This window comes from Balaenoptera physalus (genome assembly GCF_965194825.1).
Source record: "Balaenoptera physalus genome assembly, chromosome: 15".
Lineage (NCBI taxonomy): Eukaryota > Metazoa > Chordata > Mammalia > Artiodactyla > Balaenopteridae > Balaenoptera > Balaenoptera physalus.
Genome location: NC_138894.1, coordinates 76,307,396 through 76,331,557, shown reverse-complemented (window position 1 = coordinate 76,331,557; position 24,162 = coordinate 76,307,396). Strand labels below are relative to the sequence as shown.

The 24,162-nt window shown below is 40.7% G+C and overlaps 1 protein-coding gene and 1 long non-coding RNA gene across 5 annotated transcripts in view; one reads left to right on the top strand and one right to left on the bottom strand.

Annotated features, from left to right (window-relative positions):
- RBKS (ribokinase) overlaps nt 1-24,162 on the bottom strand; it is an 84,812-nt gene that overhangs the window by 23,204 nt on the left and 37,446 nt on the right. For all 4 annotated transcript variants that reach the window (XM_082427978.1, XM_082427976.1, XM_082427979.1 and 1 more), the window contains exons 6-7: nt 16,395-16,486; nt 11,073-11,261 (exon numbers count right to left, since the gene is read on the bottom strand). In XM_082427978.1, coding sequence (XP_082284104.1) covers nt 11,073-11,261; nt 16,395-16,486 — 281 coding nt within the window. The remainder of the gene's footprint in view (nt 1-11,072; nt 11,262-16,394; nt 16,487-24,162) is intronic.
- LOC309644330 overlaps nt 23,209-24,162 on the top strand; it is a 38,039-nt gene continuing 37,085 nt past the window's right edge. The window contains exon 1 of the long non-coding RNA XR_014254367.1: nt 23,209-24,077. This is a non-coding gene — a long non-coding RNA (uncharacterized lncRNA). The remainder of the gene's footprint in view (nt 24,078-24,162) is intronic.

Here is a 24,162-nt window from a genome sequence, read left to right as displayed (position 1 = left end):
TAGTTGTGGCAAGCGGGGGCCACTCTTCATCACGGTGTGCGGGCCTCTCACTATCGTGGCCTCTCTTGTTGCGGAGCACAGGCTCCAGACGCGCAGGCTCAGTAGCTGTGGCTCATGGGCCCAGCTGCTCCGCAGCATGTGGGATCTTCCCAGACCAGGGCTCGAACCTGTGTCCCCTGCATTAGCAGGCAGATTCTCAACCACTGCGCCACCAGGGAAGCCCAAGTCATGTTTTTTTTAATGATTTTTTTTCCTCCATATTTTAAATTTATTTATTTATTTATTTATTTTTGGTTGTGTTGGGTCTTCGTTTCTGTGAGGGCTTTCTCTAGTTGCGGCAAGCGGGGGCCACTCTTCATCGCGGTACGCGGGCCTCTCACTATCGTGGCCTCTCTTGTTGTAGAGCACAGGCTCCAGACGTGCAGGCTCAGTAGTTGTGGCTCACGGGCCTAGTTGCTCCGCGGCATGTGGGATCTTCCTAGACCAGGGCTCTAACCCGTGTCCCCTGCATTAGCAGGCAGACTCTCAACCACTGCACCACCAGGGAAGCCCAGTTAATTCCTTTTTATTGTTGAGTAGTGTTCCATTGTATGGACATAGCACAATTGTTTTACCCATTCACTTGGATGGACATTTAGGTTATTTTTTGTTTTACAAATTAACTATTTGTAAGTATTACAAATAAAGATACTATGAACAGCTGTTAAAAAAATGGGAAACTGGGTAATTATTTTGTTTGCAAATCATTAAAAAAGAGCATTTGTATCTGAGATTGACTGTTTCCCTTGGCACATTCAGCGTGGCACTGAAGGACTATAAGGAATCCTGTAGATCTTCTAGTGCCCTGAGAACACTGGAGCTCAGTGAGGCTAAGTGACTGTAACAACACACATACTAGTTATTTTCCCAGAAGGAACTGGAACTCTTTCATTATTTCAGGAGGACCTGTTATTATATGCAAAGCACTGTATTAAGCATTGGGGTTGCCCAAAAAGAATTCTCTGAGCTGGACCTTGAGGATGGGTAGGAGTTTGCTAGGCAGGGAAAGAGTAGTGTTTTTTCTTTCCTTAAACTGGAGAACTAGTTTGGGAAGATTAAAAAAGAAGAATTACATTTTCCTTAGCCTCTCTAGTTAGTGGTTCAGACCCTTACTTAAAGAAGTTTAATGAAAAGATATTTTGGTTACAGACTCTAGGAGTGGTGCACCTCTCCTCCTTGATCATTCAAAGACAAGAATGAATGAAGTGATCTGTGCCTGAACCTTTGACATCTGGGCTGGCACCATCCTGCCACATTGCCAGCCATGCAATCCTGCTCCTTGCCCTGTACAGGAAGGTGCTGGAGTTGAATGGCAGTGGGACCTGGGTTTCTCTCCAGTAATGTACAGAGCCAAGATCATACCCACCCTGTGTGATGGTGAGTAGTGCGAGCTCCTGGTACGTGCTACCTGGTTATGCCACCGCACCCCCCCCCCCCGCCCCCGCCCCGCAGATATCCAGGTAAAGTGAACATTTAGGCACACAGGGACCTACTAATGAGTGCTAAGATGTACTGAGTGCTTACATGAGCCAGGCACTGTTCTTAGACTACACATGAGTTATTGCATTTAAGTGAGGCTGCACTGTACTGCACAAAGCAAGAGTGGAAGCGTCTGAAAATCTAGAGAAATGGAGCAACTTACAGAAGCCTATAGCATGACAAGTGGCAAGGAGTCGGTGCTGGAATGCCAAATAGAAGAGACTGGACGCTAGGCAGACTGCCACCAAATCAAGAGGGTGTGGTAAGGAGGACACGGATGTCAGGGTCAGGCAGACAGGCAAACAGACCTAGAATCAATTCCTGGCTCTGCCGACTTACCAGCTGGATGACTCTGGGCAGGTTGTTTACCTTTGGGGGTATAACTTCCTCCTCTCTAAAGTGGGCATTAGCCTGTCTTGCAGGGTTGTTCTGAGCGTGTGAGAAAATGCATAAAGAGTCCAGCACAATGCCTGGCCTAGAGTAGTGCCCTGCTTTTCATTATTAGCCAAAGGATCCTTATGTCCCCAAGAATCTGTAAGAATCAAGGAATTTCAGAGGTTGAAGACGACTCAGAGATCACCCACTGCAGACACATCATGTTTGGATGCACAACCTGAGCCCCAAACATAATGAGTCATTTGCCCAAAACTGTCTGCTAGTTATTAGTTAAATCAGGATTAGAACCCAGGACATCATCTGCCCTTAGCCACCAGGACCGATGATTACAGTTGAACCATACGAAAAACTCTTGAGATATTTCACAAGAAAGGTGATTTAGGCTGATCCTGTTAGTTTGCCTCAGCTTATTTTCTCACAGAACAGCTGATTTTTCAGCATTCACTTTAGGTCACTTCTGAAGCATGCTGATTGGCTTTCTTGCATGTGTTAGTCTACTTGGGCCACCATAACAAAATACCACAGACTAGGCGGCTTAAACAACAGAAATGTACTCCTCACAGTTCTGGAGGCTAGAAGTCCAAGATTGAGGTGCTGGCAAGATAAGTTTCATTCTGAGGCCTCTTCTCCTGGCTTGCAGGAGGCCACCGCCTTGCTATGTGCTCCCATGAGCTTTCTGAATGCACATACAGAGAGACTGAGCTCTCTGCTGTCTCTTCTTATAAGGACACTAATCCTGTTGGGATCAGGGCTTCACCCTTATAACCCATTGCATCTTAATTACCTCCTTATAGGTCCTATCTCCAAATACAGTAACTTTGGGGGTTAGGGCTTCAACATATAACTTTTAGGGGGAGCACAATTCAGTCCAAGGGCTTGTGTTACGTATGTTCCTCCATCCCTCATGAGCCCTTCCATTCAGGTCTGTTTCAAATCAGAGGTATATGAACGACGAAGTACATGAACTATTAAGTACTTCAACGTGAGGCATCTCCTATGGCCTGGCCCCTTTTATAGCTCCTCCAGGTCATTCATTAGCCAAAGACCAAGAAATGTGGCAAAGCCAAAGTCTAGATCATTCATTCTGTTATCAGTTGAGAGAATGAGGGTTGAAGAGTTAAACCGAGATATATAAACAGACTCATTCAGAAAGAAAACTTGAACATGAGTGAAGTTTCTCTGAAGATCTGCCGTGCATTTGAGTGATGAACAGAAACAGTGCAGCTTTGACATTTATTCTGATATTTCCAAAGGAAACTGTATAAAATAACATGTTTTTGAGGGAAATTTTTTCTTTAGAAAGATTAAGAAAAAAACTGTCAGAAGTGTGTAGTGAAATATCCAGATTTACAGAGGCTGAAGTGCTGTGGCTCTGAAAGGCATGTGGATCTATTTCTTTGGCATCAGGACTCTATTCCATTCAGAGGTCATCCTAAGTCAAAGGGCTACTCAGCCTCCACATATAGAGATTTGGGAAAGCTTGAGAGGTTCTTTATGAGATCAAGAGTGAACAGTGGCTAATTCGGCTCCTTTGTGAAAATAATGCCCAGTTTGCCCTTTGAGAAAGGATATCACCTATCTTACTTGCTAGATATGGCTCCAAATAGTTTTTTGCTATGTCCCCAAATCATCTTTACTCCAAATTTCAAAGTAATATGTGAAAAATGCAAACAATTCAGAAGAATATGGAGCAGAACGTAGAGGTCCTCCTTTATAACACTTTCCTATCCCCCATCCTGTTCCCCTTCCCATGAGTAATGGGAAAGTCTGGTGGTTTTGTTTGTTTGTTTTGGATTTTAAATTATACTTTTACTTACAGATAGCTAGAGTTATTTTATTTTATTTTTTTAGAGTTATTTTTAAATCAATGGCACCATACTATTATCATTTGACCTTCTCCTACTGATGATTATGTAGACCTGTCTAACCGATTTTTTGGTTATTACAAACAAAGCTGAAATAAACATTCTTGTACAAATATTGATATATGTGAACACTTCTGTAGGACAGATTCTTAGAAAGAGATATACTGGGTCAAAGGGAAAACATATTTTAAAAATTGGTATTGTCAAATTGCCTTCCAAAAACATTCTATGAATTTATACTCCCACCAGAATTATATGAGAGCACGTGTTTTTCCAATTTATTTGGACTTTGACATTATCAATCTTTATTTTTTGTTGACCTGATGGGCAGTGAAGGCAATCTCACTGTTATTTTGATTTGCATATTCCTGATTTCTTGTAGGGTTGAACAGTGTCTCATTTCTTTATCTTTCGTATTTCTTCTTCAGTGAATTGCCTACTTACTTTATTCTAAAGAAATGTTTCATTTATTTTTGGGGATGTAGAGCCTTCCCATAATGACACATATTAATCCTCTGCTGTTGCAAATATTCAAGTTTGCTGTTAACAGATATTCAAAAGTACAGATATTCAAAATTATGCATAGAAAAATCTAGGCGGATTTACACTAAAATGTTAATAGTGGTTACATCTAAGTGATAGGATCATGAATATCTGACTTTTTTATACCTTTCTGTGTTGTCTGCTCTTTTCTCCTCTTGAACACTAAGCATGTATTAATTTCATGAGTAGAAAGTAAAAAAAATAATAGAGTGATTGGTGGGGTAAAGGTGATGAAGGCTCTCAAAGCAATTCTAAAAGAGCATTTCCCAAGGTACTTTGAGTATTGGCAGTATCAATATATACTTAATTCTCCTAAGGTCAAAATTTGAAGGAAACAACAGTCACTTCTTGGATAATAAATTGATATGGAGATACAGTTAGTCTTATTATTTTATAGTTACCTCTTTAGCACCCAAGATTCTATCATTCTTTACCCACTGTATTTTATGGCCCAACCCTTTCTGAAGTATTGGCAATCAACAGTGAGGGGCACTCAAACATTTTGGCTATAACAGAAGCTTCGGGACAGAAATGTGCAAAGTCTCTATTCAAGGACAAAATGGCTGCTGAGCTACAAAGTCCCCTCAGCAACTCCACCAATTACTAACAAATGCAAGGAATGTACATGTTGATCAGAAAGAAGGAGGTGGGAGAAAGAAAGAATGGTTTGCTGGGGAACCACAGTTTAAGGAGCGTCACAAAGACTACCACTGGCAGTGCCGTGGGAGACCTGGTGAGTACTTAGTCCTCTCAGCAAGACTGTGGCTCAGCAGGAAACAGTGTCTGAGTTTGCCGGAGTTGAGAAACATCTCTTGAGAGCACCTAAATTCAATCGTTCTACTTACATCTGACAAAATTAGTTTGGCTTTCCAGTGGCCAGGCGGCTGGGGATGGGAAGAGGGTGTAGGCTGGGGGGAAGGTCACACCAAGATGGAAATAACGGCCCTTCAGATGTTGGATTTTCAAAGACTGAACTGTCATTCTGGATGGTACCTCAGAAGTGGATTAATGGGAGCCTATGCTTGTGAGCAGCCTGGATGGCAGAAGGCCAGACCCCAGGATGGGGGACACACCAAGGAGGAGTTACCTTGGAAAACTGTGGGTAATCCACCAGCCCCAGCAATCACCCCGCCCTCACGAGTGCTTCCACGCCAACGGTAACAGAAATGATTCCACCTCCTACTGGTGCGGTCTCCGGTTTGGAGCTGCGTCTCCAGCCCCGAGTTGTCCCTTGGGGGCATCCATGCAGCTGGGCTGATGCTGCCTCAAGCCTCACCAATAACCGTGAAGACTACAGGACTCAAATGCAATGGATAGAAAGAAAGAGGAATAAAAGATAGGGACGATGAGTCCCCCCTGCCCCTCGCCTTTGGTTACTCTCGCTTACTTACATATCCTGAATTATGATGATTTATTACAAGGTGAGTGATTCTTGAGAAGACAGATTTAGCTTAGGGGCTGAATTCTTGAAATTAAGAGTGTCAATGTAGATTTTAGGACTTAACCATTTACATGAGGAAATTTATAAATCGGGAATTTTACAGAGCTTATAGGCCAAGGATAATTAAGGTTACAATATATCACGCTATCACAGTAATCCTAAAGTGTCACCATGCTTATATGTGTGTAACTCTGACTATGGAGCGAATTATTCAGTGCAGTCATGGACACAAGAAGGCAAAGCCCCTGACCTTCAGGTTGGAAGGACTTGAGTGAGGACATGAGCGCCAGAGATGGGAAAAGAGACAAATCTGTCATGTCTTCCAAACTGAGCCGAGGACATCTGCAGCTACTGCCACCATCTCACTTTAGTACAAGGGGAAAAACAGATGTAAAAATAGAGGCGATACATCCAACTATTAACACTGAGGCAAAACTGGATATAGCAGTCTGCAGAGGCACAGCGTAGAGCAGGCGATGGCTCCTGCTAGGGCAGGCTGTCTCCAGTGGACAACGTGCCAACTGACTCAAGAGGTTTCCGCCATCCATGCCAGTATGATTGGCAAATAAAAACTGGCTATATTTAGGTTGCACAGCAGGATTTTTTTGTTAAGGTGTAACATCATAAGGGATGAGGAGGAGGAGAAAAGCGAGAAGGTTACAAACTGCCCGAGAGCAAGTAATACCCTCCTGACAGGAAAGTGAAGGAGCCCATTTGTTCAGAAGAAAATGCCTCCCTGGGAGTTCCTCACCTCCCCAGGTGAATTAGCTCCTTCTTTACCAGACTTATGAAGAAGCTGAACAGTTGTGTGCAGGACAGGCAAGAATTTTAATAATGAGTGCTGGATGAGAGGAGAAAGACAGCATGAAAAAGCTGAGGGAGACTCTACAGCCAGAAAATAACTACCCTTGTTTCCTGTGTCACCTCGGTTCCGCTGGGGGGATGTTAAGCGTCCAGTCAGTAGATTCAGTACAGCAATTAAGTGGAAGATTCTTTATCGAAGGAGTATCCACTCATTAGTGAAGTGCTTTTTGTTGTTTTTGTTTGTCCTTTGTCTTCTCAATTGAGATATCATACACATGCCCTAAAATTCACCCTTAAAAAAGTGCACAATTCAGTGGTTCTGAGTATATCTACAAGGTTGTACAACCATCACCACTATCTAATTCTAGGACATTTTCATCACCCCAAAGAGGAACCCTGGGTACATTAGCAGTCACTCCTCATTCTACCCTCTCTCCAGCCTCTGCTAACTGTCAATTTACTTTCTGTTTCGATAGATTTACCTACGCTGGATATTTCATATAAATGGAAGCATACAATATGTGGCCTTTTATGTCTGACTTCGTTCACCTAGTATAATGTTTCGGATGTTCATCCATGCCGTAGCATGTATCAGTATTCCTTTTTATGGCTGAATAATGTTCTGTCATATGTATATACCACAATTTGTTTATCCATTTATCTGTTGATGAAAATTTGGTTTGTTTTCAATTTGGGGCTATTATGAATAATGCTGTGTGAACATTTCCGTATAAGGTTTTGTGTAACATATGTTTTTTTATTTCTCTTGGCTATATACCTGGAAGTAGAAGTGCTGAGTCTGTTGTAACTCTAAATTTAACTTTTTGAAGCACTTCCAGAGCATTTTCCGAAGTGGCTACACCATCTTACATTCCTATCAGCAGTGTTTGAGGGTTCTGATTTCTCCACATCCTAGTCAACAGTTGCTATTATCTGTTTTTGATTATAGCCATCCTAGTGGTGTGAAATGGTATCTCATTGTGTTTTGCCTTTAAAAAAAAAATCCAAGCCATCTGTATTCATAGTTTAAAAAGACAAAGCTGAAAGTGTAAATGCCCCATCCCTCTCCACTCCTATTTCTATGAGGCAAATACTTTAAATTCTTTTACTGGTTTCTTCTGATTTTATCTTCTATTTCTGGTAGTATGCTTATACTGTTGTCTTTTAAAAAAATCTGTTTTAGATATTATCTCTTGAATTCCAACAATGGAAAATGAGCATTTAATTCTCTTATCTTCCCCTATGTGTACACAAATACACACTCACTTTATCTTTCCATTTTCACAGTATGATTATAATCTCTCTTTTTGGTTAAATCAATAATTGGCACTTACATTGTTATGACTATGCATTCATAGCCATGTGGTGTACAAAATTTATATTTACTTAATCATACCTTTTCCCCTTAGACTCCAGATGACCTAGAGGAAAAAATTTGCTGTTTTTTTTTTTCATTTCCTCAGTTTTCTACATATTAATTACTACTTCATCCTCAAATTCTACAAGAGCTAAAAATCTTTGTGCATATTCAAACACACGGGATATCTGGATATTCCACTATTTCTTTCTTTTTCCTTTTTTCGTTTTTGTTTCTGGGAGACGTTCCTTCCAGAGCCCGCCATGCTCCTGCTCTAATCTGAACTGACTGGGCACGGGCTTCCTGCATAGCTATTGTCCTGGAACTTTCCTTCATCATCACTGACTTCTCTCTTACGTTGCATCACCTGTTTCCTGGATCTCATATCTTCCTGTCTTAGTTTTATCCCAGTTTACAATAGCATATCTTCCAGTAGCTTCTTTATTCCTCTCTTCCTCCATTACCATCTTGTTTTTTGTTAAATATTTTCTAGTGTACCATTTTAATCGTCTTGTTTCTTTTAGGTGTTTTTTTTTCTTTTTTTGGTTCTTTTCTTAGTGATTGCACTGGTGATTCCAATTAACACCTTAATCTAGTTTAGATTAATACTAACTTAATTTCAGTAGCATACAAAGTTGTTCATGGATGCTTTCATGCTACCACGGTAGAGCTGAGTAGCTGTAACAGAGCATGTATGCATATGGCCTGTAAAGCCTAAAACTTTACCATCTGGCCCTTTACAGAAAAAACCTGCTGACCCTGATCCAGCGTCCTGATCTTCCCGATCCCATTTTCTCTCTCCTGCCTCCAAGCATTAAGCAATCTGTTCTCGCTGAACTCTCACTGTGTTTCACCTTTCCTGAAACCTAGAAATTAACTGCAAGTGCTAAGAAACCAAATGAAAGAGCACAAAACTGTATCAACAAAGTGTGAAAACCTCCTTGGTGCACATCGCTGTACATAAGATGCTCAAAGTTATAATCCGTCATGATCTGTGAAATCCAGTCCTTCAACATGAAATTATTGAGGATTATTACTACTGATTCAAATTTGAACATTTCCAAGGCTAGTTTCTCCATCCTTTAATCCTCTGCCCAAGCAGTGCATTTCCACATGAGTGTTCTATGGCGGGCATGGGTGGTTTTACTCTGATCAGTATCTACTTCCCATCCTCTTATAAGAGCTCTTTGATTTTTATTTGACACTGGGGATGGGGACATGATGTGAGGCACAGTGTGAGTAGGGTGCTGCCAGGGACCACCACCTGGAGGGCACCTGTCTGAGCTCAAAGCCCACCAAAAGGCAAGCAGAGCTGACAGGGAGAGGGTGAGCAAGTGAGTCTTGATGACACGGTTTAGCGTCTGCATTCTGCTGTACCTTCCAACCTTCCACTTATGTGCACCAAATAAATCCCTTGTTCTGTGTAAGCCGTTTGAGTTGTGTTCCTGGTGCTTATGAGCAAAAGGAGTCGTGACTGACACAGACTTTGAAGGCAGAGGCTGAGCCACTTCTGGGCAGTCACAGAGGTCCAATAGCTTCATGAGGACCCTTTGTTTTATATTTAGCAAAAGAAGAACAAACTCTTCTGCTTTAGTTCAGGACCTGGAATAGTTTTAGGCTAATGCAGGATTGACTTCAAAACTAATAAGGAATCTCTCAAATTCAGGTTACTGTCCTTGACAAAACAGAAAAACTAATGGTTTCAGAAATAAGTAAATATGATGAGAATAACATCGCCAAGTATAGTTTATCAAATTCCTGATAAAGCACATTTTAAAAGGCAATCAGGGGCTTCCCTGGTGGTGCAGTGGTTAAGAATCTGCCTGCCAATGCAGGGAACACGGGTTAGAGCCCTGGGCCGGGAAGATCCCACATGCCATGGAGCAACTAAACCTGTGTGCCACAACTACTGAAGCCCATGCGCCTAGAGCCCGTGCTTCGCAACAAGAGAAGCCACCGCAGCAAGAAGCCCGCGCACTGCAGCGAAGAGTAGCCCCCGCTCGCCTCAACTAGGGTAAGCCTGCATGCAGCAACGGAGACCCAACGCAGCCAAAATAAATAAGTAAGTAAGTAAGTAACTTAAAAAAAAAGACACACACACACACAAAGGCAATCAGGATGTAATTTCATGTAATAGAAGCATTCCTTGCACTTATCTATTTCAATGCATATTCTTAACTAAAACTTCATCAGATGCCCTTAGGCTTCTTTTTTTGATAAATGACCCACATTTTAAAGTCTTTTCTAAGCAAAGAAATAAACATATTTTATAAATAATAATATGTCAGTTTCTTATAAGTAAAAACCCTAAAATTTTTATTCTTCCGCAACTCTAATTTCTTGTCCTTGACGTTTACTTACTTTTCTAGTCTAGGCCATAAGCAAATAACTTTTATTTCCCCAGCTTTAGAGGAAGCCTGAGCCTTTTCCTAACTTGTTTCCTTTCTGTCGCTGCTCTGTAGCCGTGCCTTGTCCACTTAACCTGCTTGTCCTTAACACAGCACCTCACACAAGTGTCTCAGTTTTGAACCTCCAGCTCTGTTACTTCCTTGCATTAGGATCTAGAGCAAGTTTCTAAATCTGTGAAATGAGGATAATAATAGTACCTGCCTCATATGGTTGTTGTAAAGATTCAATGAGAGGTATGTGAAAGAGACACAGTAAGCACGTAGTAATGCTATTATTACTACAATATAATAACCAGTGGTCCTTGTGATTTCATTCCACACAAGAGGCTTGTAAGACCCGGCGATGTGTTTACTGTTTAAAATCGAGGCCCCATGAGGGCAGAGACTTTGTCTTGTTCATCACTATACATATGCACCTAATATATGACTGGCATATAATAGGTATTTAATAAATACTTATTTAACGAATGAATGAATGAATATAGGTAATATGGGTATAATTTTACTGATATTCCAATTTTATGGATGAGAAAACTGACTCAGAGAGGTTAAGTGACTTGTATGAAGTCCTACAGTGGGTTAGAAAAGGTTAAGATACAGTTCTCCTGCCTGATTGTCCTCTTCCCCCATATTACCTCTAAGGGCCTCTACCGCGTGATCCGAAAATTCAGGTGCAGTATCTTAGTTACTAAATGATGATTTTCAAGGGCCAAAAAGGATTCTGAAATTGAAAAACCTACCGTAGTATCCACAGCTTTGACTTTCTCTGTGGGAATGTGCTTTGGGACAGGTTCTGTCTGTGACAGCATCACACATCCTTCAGCACCTAAGGTGATGATTACAACCCGGCAGCCCCTTTCCATGAGCACCAACGCAGCCTTCCCAGCATCCGAGGGGCTACCGACCTCAAGGCTGGTCAGAATCTCAGCCTGAAATACATACCAAAAGAAAAGAAACTGTGGTGAGAATAAGTAACTGGGTCTGCTTCTAGATTAGATCTGTTTTTCTAGGCGATGTCTCCCTTCTTTTTCATAACAACCAATGCAGTGGGGAACTTTGGTAGGTACTGGCTCAGGAAAATAAATAAAATAAAACAATAATAACAATGACAACAAAAAAGCTATAAAAGACATTCTTGAGACAACTGGGGAAATTTGAATGTGGCCTGAATATCAGATGACAGTATAGAATTACTGGTAATTTTCCTAGGTGTGGTAATGGTATTGTGGTTCCTCTTAGGAGATGCAAGCTGAAGTATTTAGGGGTGAGGGATCATGCCTGCAACTTTCAAATAATTCAACCAAAACAAAAATAAATACACACAGGGGAGAGGGGAAGCCAGTGCAGCAAAATGTTAACAACTGTTTGGGTGGAGAGGATATGAGTATTCACTGTATTGCCCATTCAGCTTTTCCTTATTTGTGATGATTTTCATAATAAAGAGTTAGGAGGAACAAAGAGAGTTTTACAAAAGAAATAAGGGAAGTGGGGAGGGAGGAAAAGAAGAAAGGAAGGGGCCACTGCCAATGATTTTTGGTATAAATCATACCCATACATTTCACACCTAAATTCTTTTAGGCTTCTCTTGGGCCATAATGCCTTTTGCATATTACTAGTTTGCAGACCACTCATTTCTTTTGTTTGTTTTGCTTGAGTAAATGGAAGCAGAGTAGGAGAGGCTCTGATACACAGCAGAAAAAGCAACGTGCTGATGTTCAGAGACCTCCACTACTCACTAACTCTGGAAACTTCCCCAAGTCACATAAAGTCTGTAAAATGTAGGGCTTGGACAGGATCAGTAGTTTCCTCCTAGAATATAAAAAATCCTCTGGATGAAGTAGGGGTGAGGGGCTGCAGCCCTGCTTCCTCATCCAGGGAACCTTTATGGTTCTGGGATTGGCAGCTGAAAATTCACTGGACTAGATGAATTATATGATACTTTTTGACTTAGAAAGTTTATAACCAAATTTTGTCTTTTCTCTATTACAGTTTAATCATATACTATCTCTTCCTAAGAATGGGTATATCCCTTCCTTTGCTTGCCCTGAATGTGCCCAGACTAACCCTTCTTGGTGCCTGTAAATCATCCCACAGTGTCTGCTCATGTGTCAGTCTTCCCAGGAGCATGTGTTTCATTAACTTGACCATGTAGCCCCCAGCCCCCTCTTACCATCTTTTCCATAGACTCTTTCTTTCAGTGTGTGTGGGTTATACTGTGAGGCCACTTTCTTTTTTCTTTTTATAAGTTTTGCATTGATCTTCATTACTGGGATATTTGTGTTGAGTTGGATAGTTTATATTCAGAAATATTGATTTCTTGTGGTTTTTAAAAACGTTTTAAACAGCTGTTCTTTAACGAAAAATCTTGAACATGAAAAATAATGCACAAACACCCATGTACCTACCACCCACCTTTAATACATTTTACTTTATTAAATTTTACTTTATTTGCTTCCAATATTTTTCTTTAAAGAAGTTAAATGATATCTTCCATATATATTATTTAGCATTGTACTTTTCACCTTAACATTTTAAAATTTGTGTTGATATATGTAGCTTTCTAAAAAAAACTGCACTGTATTCCATACTGCAGATATATGCTACAGTTTGAACAAAATCTGTTCTCTTTTTCATGGACACTTTGGTTTTTTCCATTTTCCCCTTTTACAGGCATGTACTCCTTTTTCCTCTGGCTATTTAAAAATATTTTTATCTTTATTCAACCCCTTGATGTTATGCAGTTCCACTAAAATGTATGTTAGTAGAAAGTTATATTTATTTATCTTATGTGGTACTTCTAACACGCTTCTGATCTTTTGAGGGCTCATGCCTTTTCTCAGTTCTAGAAAACACCTTGCAGTGTTTCCTCTAACATAGCTTCTCTTCAGTTCCCTCCATTCTCTTCTTCCTTCATTCCAATTTGACACATGTTGAAGCCTCTCAAGCTGCTAACTTCCTCTTTAACAGTTAAAACTATTTTTCTTTCCGTGCTATTTTCTAGGTGAATTGAATTTTCTACCTCCAGGTGAATTGATCAAGATTCACTTTCAGTTCACAAATTCTTCATTCCAGTCTGATGTTTATCTTTCTAATGAGTGCTTTAAAAATTTTTCAATGACTGTTTTTCATTTTCAGGACTTCTAATTGGTTGGTTTTCATATTCACAGACTGTTGCTTTGATTCTGTTTCTCTTTCACAATTTCTTCTCCTTTTTTAAAGAATGAGAATCTTAATCATACTTATTTTAAAGTCTTTTTGCATTGTTTTATTATTTGCATTTCATCTTGGGCACATTTCTCTTCAGATTGTTGATTCTGCTGGATCTCTAGCATCAGTACATTTCTTCACCTGCAGGCTCACTCTGCTCGCAGTGAGTTGGAGAGTCTGCACATTTCACTCCCATCAGGTTTATCCCTGCCTTTCTAGTGGCTTTACAGCTGCAGCCACTAGGTCCCCAAGGGTCTCTAAACCAGAGCCAGGTGTTAGGTCGGCAACAGAGAGTTCCTGTTCTGGGGGTATTGGCACTAACTGCCAATCCAGTCGCTAAGTCATCAGTTGGCTTGGTTTTCTTCCTGATCAGAGGCAGTCTCTCTGTCCTCCTGTCTCTGCAGGTTGGGAGCTTTCTATATGTTGTAGCCTCAAGCAGCAGGCATAGCAGCTTTCTCCACTCTTTTTCCTTAGCAGGGAAGCCTTAGCCCAGCACCTCTGGTTTCTAGCCTGGGCACTGCTCCAGTCTCCCATGAGTGGCACACTTTCAGTGCCCATTACCCATTGGAGGCAAACTTCCACACACCTATGCCAGCTTCTGGGACTGGAGTACAGCACACCCAAGGCTGAATCTCTGTGATTTTGTTCCATTTCTGATCTGTGGAGTTATCTTGTTTTTGAGCTTGTGAGTATATTTTCATTGTCTCTTTTTGTTATTTATATATCAATGGTTTGTGTGTGGCACAGAGGGAATATCTTAAAGCATGAATTTACACTGTTATCATGATTAGAAGTCATCTATGAGAATGTTAAGCTTTAAAAATTTTTCTTTTTTCTATTAAGTTTTTTAAATTAATTTTTATTGGAGTATAGTTGATTCACAATGCTGTGTCAGTTTCTGCTGTACAGCAAAGTGAATCAGCCACACATATACATATATACACTATTTTTAGATTCTATTCCCATATAGGTCATCACAGAGTATTGAATAGAGTTCCCTTTGAGATCAATTTCCTTAACGACCAGAGTTCATTCATTTATTCATTCATTCAATAAGCATTTACTACGTGCCAACTATGTGCCGAGTACAATATAACAGATGATAATTTCCAAAGATAACTATCAATATATATCACATCATACATGCTCTTTTCACACTGTGACAATGACAATCTTCTATTGAGAGGTGGGGTACCAGGGTGGACTTTCCTACGTCAATCAGTAGAATGGGCCAGAAGAGATGCTGTGTGACTTCCAAAGCTAAGTCATAAAAGCCACCATGTCTTCTGCCAGGCTCTTGCGCTCTCTCTCCCTCACCCTTTCTCAGGAGACTGGATCTTGTTGGAACCCAGCTTCCATATTGTGAGGAAGCCCAGGCCACAAGGAGAAGCCATGTGTAAGTGTTCTGGCCAACGGCCGCATCAACTAGCAAGCATGTGAGTGAAAGAAGGTTCAGATGATTCCAGTCTTTGAGTCTTCCAGCTGGGACCCCAGATATCGTAGAGGAGAAACAAGCCATGCTATGTCCTGTCTCAATTCCTGATGCACAGAAACCATGACAGACAATAAATAATTCCTGTTGTTGTAAGCTACTAGATTTGGGGGTACTTTATTATGCAGCAATAGATAGCCATTGGGATACAATAGTGAATACGAGATGTCTGTTCTCTCCCAGGAGAAGACAGAGGTATTGAACAAGCAGTCCGAGCTGTGATGAGTGTTTGAAGAATCATTAGAGATGCTCTGTAAGTATCTAGCAGGGAAATCTAAGCCAGTTTGGCAGTTGAGGGTAATCTAACTTCTTATTGTGAAATGGTCACTCTCTCCCACAATTCCTTTTTCCTAGCACAATGCCTGGCCATGGCGGTTGCTCAAAAATATTGCATAACCTATTGTGGCTTCTTAAAATTAGTTTCCTTGTTGCAGTCTTCTTTCTTATTTCCTTTATGTTCTGAGAGATGAAGTTAATAAAAAGGCAGGTCAGGAAATCCTAGAAACCTTCATTCAGCCTTTGCACCAAATGAAAAACTAATAGTTCGTTAATTATAAACTTTCTTTCTCTGTATGTTGCATTGTATAATATGTCTTGCCTCCCAATGTTGGAGGAGAGTGCTGGTCTAATACTGTTTGGCCTATAAGAGGGAAAATATTGAAATTTTCTTCCTAAAATGCTTTAGAATGGCACGATATGAATATATTGATGGAGATTTTATGCAGATATATACATTATGACCCTCAGGTGGACTGAGACGGTGCTCCCCTAGCGGAGTGGCCACCAGGGCTTCCCACGGCATCAATGGAGAACCTGTCTGTCCACCAGTGCAATCACAGGGTCTTCACAACAGAATGCAAATGCTCCAGGGTTGTACATTAGTTAGCATTGCTTGATAAAATATAGGACTCTCAGTTAAACTTGACTTTAAGATAAACAACAAATAATTTTATGGTATGTTTAGTATATTATTCCTTATTTACCTGAAATTCAAGTTTAATTGGGCATCCTGTATTTTTGTTTGCTATCTCTGGCAACTCTAATACTAACAGTAATTAGTCCATAGACTATGTTGATTAAAAAAGAAAACAGAAACTAATAGTATGAGGGCAGGGTGGGGACTAAAATTAGCTGAGGTTTGATAAATGCCCAATTATGGGTATGACTAAGGGAATCCTTTTTCTTCTAGGACTCACTAGTTTCCTTTTCTCTACATCCCAGTCATTCAAAAAAATCTGTTTTCATTATGCCCAAGAATTCACATGCAATCAAGATGATGAGGTAAGGCCTGATTCTTTGCTTTATCCACGTACATGAAAGTCTTTTGGTTTCTCAAGGAATGAGCAAAACCTTCCATCCTTACCTCACTTTCATTGCAGCAGAACACATCTGAGAGAGTGTAGAACTGGGGGTCTAGGTCGGCAATGGCGGGCGCTGGGTTGAACAGTGTTTTTACTACAAAGGAGTGAAAAAGGGGTTCAGTGGTTATCATTTTTAACATGGTGCATTTATGGACATTGAGTAAGGGAAGTCCCCAAGTACAACCATATTCCCCATTGGATTAAAAATCAACTTAGTTACAGATGTAGAAAAGTCTGGAATCTCAATCTCTGTGATAGCCTAGTAGCAATTCCTTCTTATGTCCATGTGCTCTACTTTTTACTTTACAACATTTCAGCTTCAAGGGCAAGCATCAATATTTACAACTAAGGTGATTACAAAGTTATGGCAAAGGACAACAAGAACATTAAACAACAAGAACAATTAACATTAAAAATTTGAATGTTGTGGCATGAAAGGACACATATAAATGTGAACATGCAGTCTGGTGAACATTTTTGTGGGTTACTGTGAGTGCTTAGATGCAAGGCTAGTTCATAAATCCATTTTCCAGGAAAGTAAAAAAGAGACGATAGAAAGGAAACAATGAAGAGCTTAAAAATTTCCTGGTAAGAATGGTAAGTAGGAAGTTCATGTACATATCCACGTTTTGAACACCTATGTATGTCTTCCAAATATGTTGCACTTACTCATGCAAACATACACATTCACACAAAAGCTTACAGTCTTGGCTTCTGTGGGCAATCTGGGAATGTAAAGGAAAGGTTGATAAAGGAGGAGAAATTCAATCAGAGGCTAAGAGCTAGCTCAGACTACAAGAGGAGGATGGATGGGGACAGCAGAAAGAGGAAAAATGAGAATGTCACGGCCATCACAGTGTTAGAAGAAGTATGTTTTTCAGAGGAGGAAAGTGAACCTCAGAGAGATGAGGTCAGTCTAAGGTCCTAACACTGGGAGACGGTTAAGCTGGGTCCCTACCCAGGGTCCTCCAGCTTGAAGTCCAGGGTTTGGTTGTTTCTAAAGTGGCTGCCTCTCTAGGCCAGGACTCTCTGTCCACAGCAACACAAGCCCCCCATGCCAATTCACAAAATTTAAAAACAGCCTTTGTTCTGGAACTTTGTAAATTTGTTTTTTAAGTATTTAGAAATTATATTCATAGGAAGCTCTCCCTCTGTCAAAACACTTATCCACCAGAGTACCCAACTAGATTGGTTGGTCTTCTTTCTTATACCCAGGTCCACTGACTTATGTGTGTTTAGTAACCTTAATTTACTATAGACTCATAGAGTAAAACTCTCTAGCTGCAGTCCCCAGAGACTCTTCTAGAACAGCGGTTCACAAACTTGGCTGCATATCCGCCTCACGAGGACAGCTTATTAAAATGCCTGACTTCTGGGCTCCACCTCAAACCCACTGAGTCAGAATCTCTGGGGGTAAGGTCAGTGAGTGCGCACATTGACAAGTTCTCCACGTGGCTCTCCCGTGGCTAGTTTGGCGCTGATGCGCTCCATAGGGAGGTGTGTATCAGCACGTGGCCGGTGGAGGCTGTCCAACACTTCTGCCTAGGGAGGAGCTAATCTACTGCTGCACCTTCTTTGGTCTTACTTAACATTTTGGTTCGGTCAGTGGATCTTGTCCAGTGGTTTATAGGCTAACACTATTCCCATGTTTTCATTATTTTAGAATCTAGAATGTCCACCCACGGAAATTCTATGGTATATTTTTGGCTGCTCATATTTTTGCACAGGGTTATTGTGAGGCTTAAATTAGAAAACGGATGTAAGAGCCCTGTGTAAACTGTGAAGTGTTGTACAAAAGTAAAGGATTATTACTGTTATTATATTGTCCTTTACCCACAGCCCAACACCCCCGCCTGTCCACCCATCTCTTCTGCCTTCTGATGGAGTTTTTAGCCTGGCAACAATCTCTCTCATTGGTTTTCCCGCTTCTGCAAGGTCTCAGAGATGTCAGTTATGCATAAAAACCATCATTGCCCAGCATTCTAACACACCCATTTACTTTTTAGGTTTTCAAAATAAATATGTTGTTCCCTATTTTCCTCAAGCATTAAATTGAAACACCACTGCTCACCTAATCTGATCCTCAAAGCTGCACTCAGCAGCTCTGAGCACAGGTTAGAGCAAGCTATCAGTATGCAACAATAGGGTAGAGCCATTCTTCTTATAAAAGTTCCATTTTATCCTAAAAGATCCTTGATCCAGCAATTCCTTTTCTAACCCTGTCCTACAGACATACACAGGCCTGCAAAGATGAGGTACAGTGACGTTCATTCAGCTCTGCTTGTAACAGAAAAAAACCAAAAGAAACCTAAGTATCTATCAGAGTGGATAAAAAATTATGACACATACACCCAATGGAATGCCCTGCTGCTGTTCAAAAGAATGAAGCAGATCTCTGTTTTGTCACAGAAAGACTTCTATAATTTATTTATAAGTGAAAAAGGCAGTTTTATAATAAAGTCTATGGTAGGATCCCCCTCTTTTTTGAACAAAACAAATAAAACATAACTATATGTGTATTTACATTTATACACTTACATAGAAGAGAAAAAAGTCTGAGAGGTTACTCACTAAACTAATAAGTGATTAGTTACAAAAGGCTGAGAATAAATCTGACCACAGATTAACTGCTATACATCATGCAAAGACATAATTCTTAAAATACATATAATATCTCACATCAAAAAACGTGTACATGGGCTTCCCTGGTGGCACAGTGGTTAAGAATCTGCCTGCCAATGTAGGGGACATGGGTTTGAGCCCTGGTCCGGGAAGATCCCACAAGCCATGGAGCAACTAAGCCCGTGTGCCACAACTACTGAAGCTCGCGTGCTTAGAGCCCGTGCTCCGCAACAAGAGAAGCCACCGCAATGAGAAGCTTGTACACCGCAACAAAGAGTAGCCCCTGTTCGCCGCAACTAGAGAAAGCCGGAGTGCAGCAACAAAGACCCAACGCAGCCAAAAATTAATAAATAAATAAATTAATAAAAAAAAAAAGAATTGCTAGTGTATAGATACACAACAGATTAAAAAAAAGAAAAAATGAGTACACTGTGAGTGAAATGATGTAATGTCTGGGTTTTGCTTCAAAATAATCCAAGGTTGCAATGGGGGATGGGAGTAATAAGTTGGGGTATAGATGAAACAAGATTGGCCAAGTGTTGATAATTGTTGAAGCTAAATGAGAGTATATATGAGTTTACCATACTTGAAATTTTTCACAATAAAAACAATTTTTTAAAAACAATTTATTTTATTTATTTATTTTTGGCTGCGCTGGGTCTTAGTCACTGCATGTGGGCTTTCTCTAGTTGTGGCGAGCGGGGGCTACTCTCCATTGCGGTGCACAAGCTTCTCATTGCAGTGGCTTCTCTTGTTGAGGAGCACGGGCTCTAGGCGCACGGGCTTTAGTAGTTGTGGCACGCGGGCTCAGTAGTTGTGGCTCACCGGCTCTAGAGCGCAGGCTCAGTAGTTGTGGTGCACGGGCTTAGTTGCTCCATAGCATGTGGGATCTTCCTGGACCAGGGCTCGAACCCGTATCCCCTGCATTGGCAGGAGGTTTCTTAATCACTGCACCACCAGGGAAGTCCCAAAAACAAATTTTAAAGAAACAATGACATTGAATTTTAAGCAACAATTGCTGGATTGAGAAATTCTACAATTTAATTTGACTGTAAATACTGTATAAAAATAATCAAATCTTATTTGCCTGTATCTTAAGAAGGGAAAGCATTCTTACCAAAAAAAACTGGATACACAGGCTTAGAGTCTAATAACTAAATTTAGGGGAAAAGTGAAAATACCATAAAGAAAGGAGTCTCTTTGGCTCATGCTACCATAAATAAGCATGAATACTTTACCACGATGAAAAAAAAGTGAAGAATTAGCAGATGTAGTTCATCAAAGAAGAATGCAAATTTGTAATAGTCAAGATGAAAAAAAACCTGATGTCATCCTGGAACCATGCAAAACTAGAGAACACAGGATGTACCATGGAGTAACTTGGAGTTGCAGAGGTGACTGACAGCACCCAACAGTAATTATTATCCATTACAACGTATGACGGACTAAACTCCCAGTTGTCTTAACAGCATGTCAATGGCTGGCGCAATAATGTCAATGAGGAACTGGTGAGGCCCAGGGAGGCCGTTGTACAGGCGCAAAGACAGGAAAATGAGGTGGAAGCTCTTAATGATGTCACCATGCAGGGCAGGGGGCTGGACAGCTAAGAAGGCCCTAATAACGAGCTCAGAGAAACAGGGGGAGAAAATCACCCTAAGTAAGGAAACCATAGGAAGGTTGGGCTACCCAAAACACTGGCTTGGCAGTCTCCCACTCTAGAGGTTCTTCTCTGTGACTTGAGCAGCAAAAACACCCAAAGCTTGGGCTATGTGCTGGTCCATGTTATTGTGAAAGTCAAGGTGGCCAGCCAAGAAATTTTGTTTGCCAAATGGAAAAGGACTAAAGTGGCATTAAAAGATATTTTGTATCCTACCTAGAGTTTAATCTTGGCAATCTTACAATCTCAATTATTTATAGTTGTTCCTGTAATGTCGCATTTGCTTTGAAATGGATATAAAGACCAGAACCAACAGGCATAATTTCATCACAAGCAGCTGTACCACCAGCTCTGCCGTGGGCCTAAGTCACACCACTGTGACCTAGAGAGGAGGGGGCTGTAGAGGGCTCCCAAGTCATTTTTGGTGTTGCAGGTGCTGTTTAAAACCAATGCTTTCATTTTGGTAAAGAGAGCGATTTCAGAGACAGTATATTCAAAGATGAAGGCGGGGGGTCTTTTTCCTCTGTATTTTAACAACTGATATATAATCCAGTTATACAATGTATTTAATTCAGACGTCACTGCTTGTAAGTATACAGATTAAGTATACAGATGAGGGAGCTGTGATAATAAACCCACAGATGATGATGATGATGACAAGGATTTTACCATCTTTCTTGTAGATGGAATAATGCTGACTAGCACATATGCAGCCTTGTGCGGTAATGGACAGGACACTCAGCACTCAACAGATCTTTACGCTCTGTGATCAGCCCATTCTCACACTGTGACACTGAAGAACTGTGAGAGCTCTCAGAAAATGAGGCTCAGTGCAAGGAACTGACTTACCTGCATGAGGTCCCCCATTTGGTAAGTGATTGATTCTGAATTCAAAGCCATACTTCATGACTCCCAAACCAGTGCTCCTTTCATTGTACCACTCTTCTCTCAGGTGAGAATGTAGACGCATTAAATTCAAACACACACCCCCCCCCCCCCCCCCCCACTCACAGTATAAAATCTGAGCTGTGTCTGACTGGTAACTACCAAATGGGGACCAGCTGAGTTCTAGACAGAGGCTCCTGTGTGCTGGGGCGCTTGCGTGTGTGTTTTATGAGGCAGATAGGGGACACATTGCTGAGAACACTCTAGGGTCTTGTCTCTGTGACTCGAGCAGTAATAACACTCAAAGCTTAGGCTACATGTTGGACATTGTTGCAATTCATGGATTTCACTTTTCTAGAGATACTCTTCATAAAGGCTCTTCCTTGATATCAACGGGATGTGGCAGTTTCTTTATTTAAAGTATGCTCTAGGACACAGAACTTGGGTCTTGGAGTGTGGAATCCTGGTTTCTACAGTGACCTTGGTTGAGCTAATTACTTAACCTCCCCGAGTCTGTCTTCTCCCCTTCAATCTGGGAGAATAATGCCTGCCATATTTTTGTCATAAGGTTTTTCTGAGGACCAAATATATATGAAAGTGCTTTATAAACTGTAAAGTACATATAAGTGCAGGAATTACTACTTCCAATATTACTATATAAGAAAGATCATGCAGAATCGCTACTTAGGCATGCTGGCTCTCAGTAAAAATGTGAAGTAGGCTAGGTGATCTTTGGCTCTCCATCACCTACCCCCACCCATTCCTGATGCCCCAGATCCTCCAGCTCCTCAACTAGAAGAGCTGCCTGGCAGGTGATGGAGGAGGCATTGCTGGACGCTCCCCACCCCCAAATGACAGCCTGAGTCAGGCTGCCTGTCCATCCGGGTAACTCTAGCCTCACCTGTGAGAGGTTAGCTCCTCAACTGTGGTTCCTGTACCTTTCTCTCCGCCACAAGCTGGGTAGGTAACAGGCCATTAGACTAGGACAGAGGGAGCAGTCATCTCCGAGAAGCAAGGGACAGTAGGAAAAAAAGAAGTTACATGAGAATATACTTTGACCTGTACAAGGAAAGACAGGAGCATGAATGAAGTGGCACGGTGTACTCACACCACCTGATTACGATGAGCGCAGTCAGTGCAGAGAATGCTCACCATAAGCCTTAGACTTTATCTGTGACACCCTGAGAAAATGTAACCAAATGGGTTTTGGCTTAAAATTCTTTCTGACAGCTTCGAGTCCATTAAAAATACATTAAATGTCAGTGAGAATTTGCCACAGCATGTTGTTTTGCCAAGAGGAAATTTGTTAAATCAGGACATACATTTTAAAATTCTCCACAAAATCATTTCAGTAACTTATTTTCCATTTATTGCTATGTAGAACACTATACACTTTGAGAGAATCACTTATATAAACACACAGATACATACACACACTTACTGTTCTTTTTCTTCTTCTTTTTTTTGGTTTTGTGTCTTGATGAGAAAGTTTTATCTGGAAAAGTCAATGTGGTTCTCTCCCTATTTTCTTCTTAGTATAATTCACAGAACTATGGCCACAATATCAAGGAGAAGCCACTGTCTTAGAGTGTCTACTTTTTATTTTGATTTTTTTGACCAAAGGGTGCTGAGATCAGGATATTATCCTAATTTTAATTTAAAGAGAGAAGTGAAAGAGAAAAGAAAACTGGTGTTTACTGAGAAGTACTACACCATACTTGGCATCATAGTTTATTTCATTCTTAGACCAATTCTGTAGGGGAGTATTTCTGTATGCATTTAACAGACAAGGCTCAGAAAACTCAGATAATTCTGCTAAGACCACAAAGCTAACAAGGAACAGAAATGGGATTCTAACTCAGAAGACGCTTTCCCCACTAGTCAGTGGTAAAAAAGAAGCAAACAGAAAGAAACTATCTGGAGTTTTAAAAAGTTGGTTATGTGCTGGGGTTGAGAGAAGGGGAGTGGGTGGGAGAACAGATGAATCAAGATTAGCCACAAGTCGATGACTGTTGAAGCTGGGTGATAGGTTTCCTTATACAATTCTGCCTGCTTTTGTGTGTTTGAAAATTTCCAAAGTCAAAGATCAAACAAAACAAAAAGAGTCGCTTAAAGGACACTGACAACACAGAAAATATTACATATAAATAATCTTTTGTTGTTTATAGAAAAGACAATAAAGTTTTACAAAAAGGAGAAAGAACAAATCTTCAGTTCCTTGAGATGTTTATCCAAATGTACCTGGGCAGTGATTATACATGACCTGCAGCTTAACCTCTGGTTGTCAGAATGGAACTCATTCTACTACTTAGAGTGTATCTTGGACAATGGGCTGCTTCAAAGATTCTAGTTACTACTTGAATTATTTCTGCTAACTAGATTGGAGATTTGTATTTCAGAATATCAGAAATGCTACTCATGTTATTTTTTCACTATATTTAAGGTTTTCTAACATTATTGAGAACTACAGGAAGACAGTGAATCTCACAGATGGGAGAAAGAATATTTTACTGCAGAAGAAGTATGGCTTTGCTTAACTTGAAAGGTTAACTTTCACTGAGACAGTGATAAAAGCTTTTACAGAAAGAAGGACAAATGTGTAGAAT